At 51.4% G+C, this 11,054-nt stretch overlaps 3 protein-coding genes across 3 annotated transcripts; 2 read left to right on the top strand and 1 right to left on the bottom strand.

The window, feature by feature from the left end:
- The first annotated feature begins 403 nt into the window (after positions 1–403).
- On the top strand, positions 404–3,626 carry LOC148334339 (ras-related protein Rab-1A-like). The gene is made up of 6 exons (XM_088298832.1): positions 404–610; positions 1,311–1,383; positions 1,734–1,829; positions 1,937–2,032; positions 2,281–2,412; positions 2,964–3,626. Exons 1-6 carry the CDS (start codon positions 597–599, stop codon positions 3,156–3,158), a joined length of 606 nt encoding a protein of 201 aa, XP_088154958.1. The 5' UTR covers positions 404–596; the 3' UTR covers positions 3,159–3,626.
- Positions 3,627–4,428: 802 nt separating this feature from the next.
- LOC148334338 (microtubule-associated protein 1 light chain 3 gamma-like) lies at positions 4,429–5,622 on the bottom strand. The gene is made up of 4 exons (XM_088298833.1): positions 5,456–5,622; positions 5,309–5,364; positions 4,871–4,977; positions 4,429–4,617 (listed from the first exon to the last, which is right to left on the bottom strand). The coding sequence occupies exons 1-4, from the start codon at positions 5,517–5,519 to the stop codon at positions 4,452–4,454; spliced, it is 393 nt and encodes a 130-aa protein (XP_088154959.1). The 5' UTR covers positions 5,520–5,622; the 3' UTR covers positions 4,429–4,451.
- Positions 5,623–6,061: 439 nt separating this feature from the next.
- On the top strand, positions 6,062–10,299 carry LOC148334337 (BTB/POZ domain-containing protein 3-like). The gene is made up of 6 exons (XM_088298831.1): positions 6,062–6,249; positions 6,884–7,124; positions 7,502–7,592; positions 8,724–8,842; positions 8,985–9,393; positions 9,666–10,299. Exons 2-6 carry the CDS (start codon positions 6,961–6,963, stop codon positions 10,287–10,289), a joined length of 1,407 nt encoding a protein of 468 aa, XP_088154957.1. The 5' UTR covers positions 6,062–6,249; positions 6,884–6,960; the 3' UTR covers positions 10,290–10,299.
- Positions 10,300–11,054: the final 755 nt, after the last annotated feature.

The raw sequence follows: 11,054 nt of genomic DNA, 5'->3' as shown, positions 1-11,054 counted from the left end.
GTCATCTAATTGGCTGCTTAGAATTTGGTTTAAACACCTTCAAAATTAAAGTAAAACCGCGAGTTTAGCATGACGTGGAAGTGGGACGTTGGATGTGTAAAATGCGGATTCTCACTGTCAATTTGTGGGAAAATGTTTTCATTTGGAATTGAATCAGATCGGAATATTGAAGGAGGCGGCAATAACGTTGAATTGTCTGAATGGGGGACATTTATTGTGGACAAATGTGGACTTTCGCAGAGAAAATGTGGATTTTGAAAATTGTGGGAATTTGTGAAACGTGGAAAATATTTGAAATTTATTACGTGCATATTCAACTTTTTGGCTCACCAGCCAATGCCCTGAGCTGCGGTGGTGTCATGGGACTACAGTACCCATGATGCCGCAATCCTTCTACTTCCGGGTAGGCGGTGCTGACAGCCATATTTGATTCCATTGCGCCGTCCTGGCTGTGACAACCAGTTTCGGCATTTCTTTTTCTGTTTTTTTTCTCTCTCTGGCTTTTGGAAACCCCAAAACATCCGCGTTCGCCCATTTCCACGGCGAACCTGCCAGCAAAGTCCTAACAAATCCGCCACGACGACAGTCCGTCGAAGATGAATCCCGAATAGTAAGTGTTGCGCTGGCTTATGCGTGTCGCCTTCGCCGTCGGCAGGAGACAGGAAAGCTCCGGCGGCCATCTGAGCCGTCAGCAGCCGCTAAGCGAAGCGAACGTCAGCTGCTTTGTTAGCCCACTAAAACTTGCGCCAAGATGTTTTTTTTTTCCTTTCTGTGATGATTTTGGATAATGTCGTCTAGGCGTGTGTCAATATGTTGTCGCGTTTTTGACGTTGTGTCGACTTGGCTAATTTCCTTGCCGGCTAGCGGGCTAACCGGGTTGCTATTTAGCATTAGCCGAACGTCACAATTTTTGACGCAGCCCCCTCCCCCTTACCCGCAATAAAAACATAACAAAACCAAATGACGCATAATGTCGCTGCGTAGACGCTGAACGTGAAGGGAAAAAAGCAACAACATGAGCTTTAAAACGTGACGCGATATGTCACGAGTTGCCAACAGGAAGTTGCCACATCCGCGAGTCCAGTTAGCGTCAGTGCTAACTGTGGTGGTGTTGTTGATGATTACGTAACTCACGCTTGACATCATCACTCAACTCTTGTGACGATTGTCTCGGGATTTATTTAATTCCTGACAAGAAAAAAGAACAACATCAAAACAAAAGAAAACAAATGAAGACGAGAAAGAATACACTTTATTTGCCCCTTTTGCCACTTCAAATTTCCCGTGTGTGTGTGTGTGTGTGTCCCCAGTGACTATTTATTCAAACTGCTGCTGATTGGAGATTCTGGCGTTGGAAAGTCTTGTCTGCTGCTTCGCTTTGCAGTAAGTTTTTCTTCTTCTGCCGTTTGGCAATTTGTCACCGTGACAACAAGGGCTGGGGGATATGGCTGAAAACTATATCGGTTGACATGTATGTCATATTGGTCGATATCGATATATATCAAATTGTTATTATCATATATATATATATATATATACACATACACATTTGTTGTGTGCGTGTGTCCGTATGTTTCTTTTTTTGTGTGTGTGCATTTGTTTGCATGTGTGTGTGTGTTTGAAAACATGAACATGCCTGTATGTGTGTATATGTTTCCGAGGGTCTACATTTGTGTAAGGGTGTACTGTGCCTTTGTTTTTTTTCTCCCCTCTATTTGTGTCTTGCACCCTAGGACGACACGTACACGGAGAGCTACATCAGCACGATCGGCGTGGACTTCAAGATCAGGACCATCGAGCTGGACGGGAAGACTATCAAACTGCAAATTGTGAGAAGACGAGTGTTGGCGCTTGGGCGCACTCGCCACGATGGGCGCGCTGGCCGTTTGGCCTTTGACGTGTTGTTGTCGGTTCCCTCCATGTGGTGTTGTGGCAGTGGGACACGGCCGGTCAGGAGCGCTTCCGCACCATCACGTCCAGCTACTACCGAGGCGCGCACGGCATCATCGTGGTGTACGACGTCACCGACCAGGTCAGCAGAATCTTTGAAGTGCTCTGTCTGCGTACTTTGCATTTCTGAGCTCACGATCTTTTTCGAGCCTTTCCTTTTGGAAGGATTTGACATGAATATTCTCAAGGAAGGACGGAATTAGTGTGGCTCTGTTCAAGACAAAAAATGCGCTTCAAGGGGTTTTGGTGACATTTTTGATTGGCCGGTGCACCGAAATGGTGAAGGCAGTTTAGCTGACGGGTGCAATCTGATTTTGTTTGTGGCGCTAGGAGTCGTTCAACAACGTGAAGCAGTGGCTCCAGGAGATCGACCGCTACGCCAGCGAGAACGTCAACAAGCTGCTGGTCGGCAACAAATGTGACCTGACCACCAAGAAAGTGGTGGACTACACCACGGCCAAGGTCACCTTCTCACCACGCTATTCACATCTTTCCGTCGGCTCAAGCGGAGGCCTCTCGAGCACGTTTTAAGGATGCTGACACCCGGTTAAAATAAATCCCAGCACTGCATCCCTGCCACCATTTCTCACCCACCGAGGCGAGCTGACTTTTGGAGTTACGCACGTCGAGTCGAGTAGTTTGAGTGAGTTGCCCTCCCTTCCTTCAACAAGGATATGTGGCAAATTTGTTCACGTCAGCCACTCAATGTTAGCACGTTACGATTGCCAAGTTGCTCACTCTTGAAGTCGTTTGGTGAGCCCACATTTTTCGGTCGTCCGACGGTACCGCTGTGCAACAAGAACAAAAGCCTTTTGATATGGGAGCGAGCTAACTGACTGGACCCGACCCAATTTTGTCCGTCAATTTATTTGAATTGATTTCAAAGGAAAACATTTTTGAAATGTCGTTCATCGTGAATTCTGTCCAGTTCTGATCCGGTTGTCGGAAGCGCACGCGAGGCCGTCGGCTTTTCCGCCGTCGCGATTGTGATTGCGTCGTCGTCGTGTGTTCAGGAGTTTGCCGACGGCTTGGGCATCCCGTTCCTGGAGACCAGCGCCAAGAGCGCCACCAACGTGGAGCAGGCCTTCATGACCATGGCGGCCGAGATCAAGAAGCGCATGGGCCCCGGCGCCGCCGCCGCCGGCGACAAGGCCAACGTCAAGATCCAGAGCAAGCCTGTCAACACGTCGTCCGGAGGTTGCTGCTGATCACACGGACGGCACGGCGGCTGGCGAGCTCGCCAGGGACGTGCGCGTGGCCGGAGGAGGAGCTTCGAGCGGATGCGTGCAGCTACAACAACGCAAGATTCACAAATTTGACCCCGAGTCGGCAATAGCACGGAAGCCAGCGGGCCTTCTTTTTCTTCTCACACGCACGCTTGTGCGTGTCCTTTTTTTTTTTAATCCACTCATGCTTCTGTTCCTATCTTCACATTGTCCTCATTTCACAATGCAGCACACGCTAAGCACGCGCGTGATCTCTGATCTCGTGCCTTCTGGCTTCTCTTAGCGGGGGCAGACGACCACCGACCTTGCCGCCGCACCCCTCCAAGTGTAAATACGTGCCGCTGCGTGCTCGTACGCCAGTGTGTGCTCCATTGTGGCCGAGCCATCTGTAAAGTGTATATATTTATACATGACACCAAGTCCATTAAACCATGAAGGAGATGTTTGATACCACGCTTCCTACGACTCCTTCTTCGCTCGGCTCATTAACACCCATTATGCTTTCAAAAAGGCTTGCGCGCGCCGATTTCCAACGAGAGGCGCATCTATTTGGAGACCACGGCTTTCTTCATCATGGTCAACCATTTGTTCCAATCATCCAAGTCCTCATCTGGAGCTGTGCGACGAGGCCGTTAGTGAGCTCGGGGTCGGCGTCTCACATTTTCTCTTACCTTATTGACGAGTACGATAAAAGGTCGGCGCTGGCGGGACAAAGGGAGAACCTTCTTCCGTTGAGCAATCCGTGGAAGCTCACGAGCGTTTGTGCGCCACCCATCCGACATGGCCGTTGCGGCCAACCGTCGCTTTGGCGCATCCAACCGGAACATGACGCAAGTACACGCTGCGAAAGCCCTCGGAGACGTCAACTTCTGTGCATGCGTGACAAGTTGTACCCCTCCATGCCAACAGCGAGGTGGAATAACGGCCATCTTGAACGACGAATTAATTAGTCTTTGCGCTCGTCTGTCAAGCTAGCAGTGACGTCCGCGGGGGACGTAAGAAACAACTTAGTTTTGCCGCCTAATGAAAATTTGTCTTCAATTTTAGTCATTTTGTTTGTCTACAAAAATGACGGATTTAGCATCTTGGTTTACTTAAAACGTCAAATGCAACAGTGCAGAAGGTGAGCATGGTAACCCCGAGTTGAAAAATAAAAACCTGCACTTCACATGTATATATTGTTAAGGTGATTTGTAAATATTTATTTCGTAAAAGCCACAACATGTTTTGTATTTACAAACAATTTGGGGGATGGGGCGCTTGGGTGTGCCGGTGCTAAAGTTGTCCAAACATCTCCTGGGAGGCATAGGTCATGTAGAGGAAGCCGTCGTCATCCTGGTGGTCCCCGTAGACCTGAGCCATGCTCAGCGTCATGCTGGCCAGCCCGCTGTTGTTCACCAGCAGGTAGAAGGCCTGCGAGGGCAGCAGCGCCATGCGGTTCCTGGGGGGGGGTTACATGATGTCAGGCGAAGGAAACGCACGCACATCGCTTCGTACACAAAACAGTTTGTTGTGGCGCTAAAGACGCGGTCGGAGGCAAATTTTGGTCGTTTGCACGTTTTGCGAGCAAATTCATCAGGCGCGCGCGCACGCCGGACCAAAATCTGCCGCCAGCTCTTGTTTTTTTTAATTTGTCGCCCCCCCGCCCGAAAAACGGGCGTCCGGACCGTTCCGCCCAGCTCAGGTGATTTTACCTGATGATGGTGACAAACTGGTTCATGGTGAGCTCATGTGGAACAAGGAACTTTGTTTTGTCCAAAGGAGGGAGAAACTTTTCCCGCTCATAGCGCTCGATGATGACCTGAGAACAAGAAGACACGTGTCAAAAAGGTACAAGAGTAAGAAGTACAACTTGGCTCAAAAATTAAGTCAACACAAAAGTTTTCTTGACCAACTCAAATGTGACCGCTAGAGTCAGTCAGTCACCTTCCACACTTCCAAGTAACGAGCTGACCGAGTCAAAAAGTTCAGTCCCCCAGAAGACAAAAATATTTATCGAAAAAGACAGAGGGGGGTGGGGGGGGGGGGAAGTCACCAGAAAACGATATCCTTATAGAGCGCTGAAAAAGTCCTACTCAAGTCCAAGTGCTCGATTACTCGCCTCAAAATGGACTCCTCATTGCGTGACTCACCGGGATCTTGTTGGGGAATTTGGAGCGGATCCCCGCCACCTCTTGCTTCCTGGTGGCTGCACAGAAAGCAAAAGCGGCATTTCAAAATAACATTTTGCTCCTCTTTTCTTTCCTTTTGGGCGAACTTTTAATGCCACGTTGCTTCACCAAAGCTTTTCCTCTGCTTGAACGGTTTGCTGTGCAGCGGGTGGCTCCTCTCCAGCGGAGACATCGCGACAATGACCAGTGCGCGTGGATTGAGGCGCGCGCCCGGCCAAAGTTTAAACGCCGTACACAGCTGCGGCGCATCAGCTGATTAGCGCGTGGCATTCTTCTCGCGTGCACGCCCACACCGACACTCACGGCTCGGCGGGTGGGAGTCGTCAAAGGGGCGGGGCTTACACTTTGGGTGAAATAAACATTATTGTAACGTCTTCCAAAGACATGACGTCAGACGTTCATTAGTTACCTCCTTTTTATTTTTACAAAATGGCCACTGTGGGCTGCTCAACCTGTTACGTCATCAATACGCACGGATCCTCCTCTCTCTCTCCTCTCGCACCCACTCTGTCGAGCTAGTCACTTGACGCATTCAGTAAACTCGGGAACAACATCACTCAGCAAAACACAAATGTCACCACAAGAACACGGATAACCCAATTCGTTACACTATCCAGGTACTGATGGATGTAACAGTAACACAACCCCTCCCTTCATTCCTCCCTCCCTCCCTCTTCCTCCCATTCATTATTGGACGGGCTATACGTTTGTGGTGAGGACGATGAGGTTTTGTCTCCGCCAGGGGGCGATAGCGCGTCGTCGGTCGAAGCAGACTGCATCTCAGCTCGTCTCGCTCGTGCATCAACCACAACAAACGTGGCCATTTATTCGTCAAGTTGATCTTTGGAAAGCCTTCCGTCGGCACCGCGCGATGAACGCCAACGCGTGTGTGAAATCTTCAAGTAAGTCAAGTGCTTTTCTCGACCTCGGGGTGATTTGATGCTGCTTCCTCTGACCGTGCTCACCAGCTAGTTAGCATGAAGCTAACAGCCGCGGAAAAAAAAGAAAAACTTTTGACGACGTTTCAATTTTGCCGCCTTTGCCACTGCAATGTACCGCTGCGCTTTCGGAATGTCAGCATGTGCGAAATGCAAAATGCAAAATGCGAAATGCAGCAGGTTTGCCTCGACAACTCTCCGCGAACGTTAGCTTAGCATCGCCGGAAGCGCATTTCCAAGAGGACTTCGAACCAACGACGACTGCAGTGACGCAAGTCCTCAATGGTCATGACGACACAAGTTGCAGTGTGGCGAATTTGCGATGAATGAACTTGACGCGGGCGTGAAAATGCGGAAATTAAGTGTTTTCGCTTTTGAACGCTTGCCACCGCTTAAGTTGGATCACGTGACTAACTGAGAAGAGAAAAGCGCTCATGCTTGAATGCTGCAACACCGTGTTTACCGTAACAAGTGAAGTCATTTTGATTCTCAAGTCAACATGCAAGGAAAATGCTCTCATGTGCTCATTTGTTCTATTTCTTGTTTGCATTTCTAATGCAGCGGCTTTCATTGTCGCACTTATTTCACACTCTCTTAGGCTTTCCCGACGCATTTGTGCGCACAGGTCAGTGGCTGCCATGAGCGGCGAGCAATCGGCAGCGTGACTGCCAGAGAATGGCCGCAGAGGTGTTTCCCAGCAAGAACCTTCTTCCGCAGCAGGACCGGGACCGGGACTACAAGCACACACGCAACCACCAGACCCTGAGCAACCACAACGGTGGCGGCTCCAGGCAGGCCAGCTGCACCTGGCAGGGCCTGTACCCCACCATCCGCGAGAGGTGCGTCCCCCGCCAAGACACGCCGCCACCCATCACTGGCCCAAAGCAAAATGACACCACGCGGAACTTTCTGTCCGAGTGCGTTCCAAAACCAAACGACAGACGGAAGGCGTGTGTCGCAACGCGAGTCGGGCTGACAAATAATTCTTTATTTTGCAGTCAATTATTCCGTCTGCTAACTCTTCAATAATGTCAACAAAACAAGGAAAATGTCTTGTTTTTTTAAAAAACAAAACAAAAAACATTAAATGATATTCATTTTTTTCATCTCAGTTTTTTTTTAAATTCTCACTACTTGATACATCCTGGACATACATCTCTCTCTCGTGAGTGAAATGGAAGAAAGAAAAAAAAAGGAATTTGTTGTTTTTGCGCAGGAACTCAGTCATGTTTAACAACGACATGATGGCAGACGTCTACTTTGTGGTGGGACCGCCCGGTGGGACGCAGCGGGTTCCGGGCCACAAGGTACCACAGCTCACCAAAAAAAAAAGTTTGCTATGATTGTTGTTGATTTTTTTTTTTTTGGCAAATATTGGCCTGAGCGTTCAGAGGTGCCGGGTTGGATTTTCTTCGGGTCCTCCGGCTCTTCCCGTGTTCCAAAACCATTTCCTCGTCGCTTGATTGGACACTCTCAAAGAGGGGTCTTCAATCCTGTTCGTCGAGGGCCGGCGTCCCGCCCGTTTTCCATCCTTCCCTGGCGCAACACACGTGAACGATCGTTATCTCGCGTTTGCGGAGATTGATGACCATCTGCTCGTTTGCATCAGCTGTGTTGCGGCAGGAAGAGATGGAAAACGGGCAGGACAGCGGCCCTGGAGGAACAGGATCGAGGACCCCCGCTCTAAATCGTCCGTAGGTGCCATCGTGAGCGCGGATGGTTGTTCGTCTTTGCGTGCCCTGCGATTGCGGTGTGACCCCGCCCCCTCTCCGAAGACGGCCGCGATGGGCTCCCCTTTTCTTTTTAACGACACCGCCGGCCTTTGTTACAAAATCGGATCTTCTCTAGGGAAATGCTGCCACCGTTTTTGTTTTTCACGGACTAACCACCACCAAAATAGAACGAAAGAAATGCATTATACACCCCAAAACCAGAAAGAGCACAAACTCAAAGATGAGGCAGCAGGCGGCGAAGGTCTCCCCAAAGAAATACGAGACTTCCAGAAAGAGATGGCGGTGGAGGTTTTGCCCAATGGATGGAAGCAACGGATGTGAAAATGGCCCAAACGCAGCGGCAGGATGGCGACGCACCACAAGCTTTGCTCGTTCCATTAAGACGATAAGAAAAAGCAAAAGAAGTGGAAGGACGACGGCATTTCGCCGAGAGCGAACGGACGACGCGGAACTCCATATTCAACAAGTGCACGGAAGAAGTCGCCGGCAGGCGCGCCTCCGCTCGGAGATGACGTCAACAAAAGTAGGGACGTAGCAGGTATGGCATGGGTGCCCCCTGGTGGCCGTTTTACCAAAAAGAAAATACTTTGATGCGTTTTCAGGGAAATGCGACTCGCCGGTCTTTGTTTCGTAAGCCAAGCGATCGATTTCTTTTGGCCAAAGCGCATGCGTGACTGAAAGCGGGCTCCTCTTGTGTCTGTCCAGTACGTCCTCGCAGTGGGCAGCTCGGTGTTCCACGCCATGTTCTACGGCGAGCTGGCCGAGGATCAGGACGAGATCCGCATTCCCGACGTGGAGCCGCCGTCCTTCCTCGCCATGCTCAAGTGCGTCAAAATCGTTGCCGCCTTCCCAAAATCTTGTTTCAGTTGATTTTTTTTTCTCCCACCGCTAAGACGGACGCGATACGGCCTTACCAGTAGAATCGCTGAATCGGCACATATCGTCGATATCCGTTCTCCCCGGCAGGTACATCTACTGCGACGAGATCGAGCTGTGCGCCGACACGGTTTTGGCCACGCTGTACGCCGCCAAGAAGTATATCGTGCCGCACCTGGCGCGCGCCTGCGTCAACTTCCTGGAGACCAGCCTGAGCGCCAAGAACGCCTGCGTGCTGCTGTCTCAGAGCTGCCTGTTCGAGGAGCCCGAGCTGACGCAGCGCTGCTGGGAGGTGATCGACGCCCAGGCCGAGCTGGCGCTGCGCTCGGAGGGCTTCTGCGACATCGACGCGCACACGCTGGAGAGCATCCTGCGCCGCGAGACGCTCAACGCCAAAGAGATGGCGGTGTTCGAGGCGGCGCTGGGCTGGGCCGAGGCCGAGTGCCAGCGCCGGGATCTGCGGCCCACCGTCGACAACAAGAGGCTGGTGCTCGGCAAGGTGCGGCGCTGGCAAGATTCTTTAGTTCGGTTGAGCTGGCGAGGAAAAAAACCCAACATCCGACCATTCAAACGAATGACTTTTTGACGGGATGGCCGTCGTCCTCCTTGTGGCCAATTTCCGAAAGGCCTACGTGGCGAGCTGGCTACTTGAGCCTTTTTTGCCTATTCGTAACCGCATGCAAACGATGGATCGTTACAAATGAATAATCTTCTTCTTTGGCCCGAGCGCCAAGTGATTAATGGCATGTGCCAATCGTGTGTTGCGGCTAGGCCATCTACCTGATCCGCATCCCCGCCATGGCTCTGGAGGACTTTGCCAACGGGGCGGCGCAGTCGGGCGTGCTGACGCTGAACGAGACCAACGACATCTTCCTGTGGTACACGGCGGCCAACAAGCCCGAGCTGCTCTTCTGCAGCGAGCCTCGCCAAGGCCTGGCGCCGCAGCGCTGCCACCGCTTCCAGTCGTGCGCCTACCGCAGCAACCAGTGGCGCTACCGCGGCCGCTGCGACAGCATCCAGTTCGCCGTGGACAAGCGCGTGTTCGTGGCCGGCTTCGGCCTGTACGGCTCCAGCTGCGGCTCGGCCGAGTACGGCGCCAAGATGGAGCTGAAGCGCCAGGGCGCCGCCGTGGCGCAGCGCGTCATCAAGTACTTCTCGGACGGCTCCAGCTCCACCTTCGCCGTGTGGTTCGAGCACCCGGTGCAGATCGAGCCCGACGCCTTCTACACGGCCAGCGTGGTGCTGGATGGCAACGAGCTCAGCTACTTCGGCCAGGAGGGCATGACGGAGGTGCAGTGCGGCAAGGTCACCTTCCAGTTCCAGTGCTCCTCGGACAGCACCAACGGAACCGGCGTGCAGGGCGGTCAGATCCCCGAGCTCATCTTCTACGCCTGACGGCGGCGGCGGGGGCGGGGCTTGCGCATCCACTTTTGACCCGCGGGACGAGAAGCGTTGCTCGCGTGCCTTTGTGTCGGGACTCGTCGTGTTCGGAGTAAGATTGAGCGCTTCAAATCTGTCTGGGCTTCTAGTTTGCGCTTTGTCCTCACTCGGAAGGCGATCGGGTATACTCGTCGGCGTCATCCGAAACGCTCCGCCTACGAGTGAGCGGGAAGAGCATACGAGTCGCATTAATGGGAAGCTCGCACGTCGTTTCTTTGTCGACTTCCTGTTGAGTTTGCCTCACAAAATGTGAATTTCAAAGTTGAAAATGCAAAAAGCGCTTTGCTTGCTGAAAAGTCATTCCGAAATCATGTGGACTCTCTCTTGCCTTAAAAATGACCTGACACAAAGCGGCAACATTTGATTCCATTTTTACCAATGACGTGTTGGTCGGTAGTTGTTCGTGTGTGTGTGTCACCATTTTTGGGTCCACAGCTTTGTTGAATGTGCGTAATGGCGGCAGTGGCCTTAATTCACCGAAATAAAAACATCTATATAGCTATGTGTCTGTTTTTGGGCAAAGACAAAGCTTGCTTGGTAATTTGTTGTCCGCCGTCACCGGATGTCTTAATCGGCAAAATAAACATAAGACATTAGCGAGCTTTGTTTAGTTTTTTTTACTGCTCCTTCTTGAGCTATTTCAAGGAAATCTAGACCTTCCCGGAAGGGAAGTCGTTGTACAATGAATATCGGCGAGTAATTAACAAATAGCAAACGTTT

The sequence above is a fragment of the Idiotropiscis lumnitzeri genome, chromosome 6 (assembly GCF_059441095.1).
Source record: "Idiotropiscis lumnitzeri isolate Australia: NSW breed Sydney's pygmy pipehorse chromosome 6, RoL_Ilum_1.0, whole genome shotgun sequence".
Classification (NCBI taxonomy): Eukaryota; Metazoa; Chordata; class Actinopteri; order Syngnathiformes; family Syngnathidae; genus Idiotropiscis; species Idiotropiscis lumnitzeri.
This window is presented reverse-complemented; position numbering and strand designations above follow the sequence as displayed.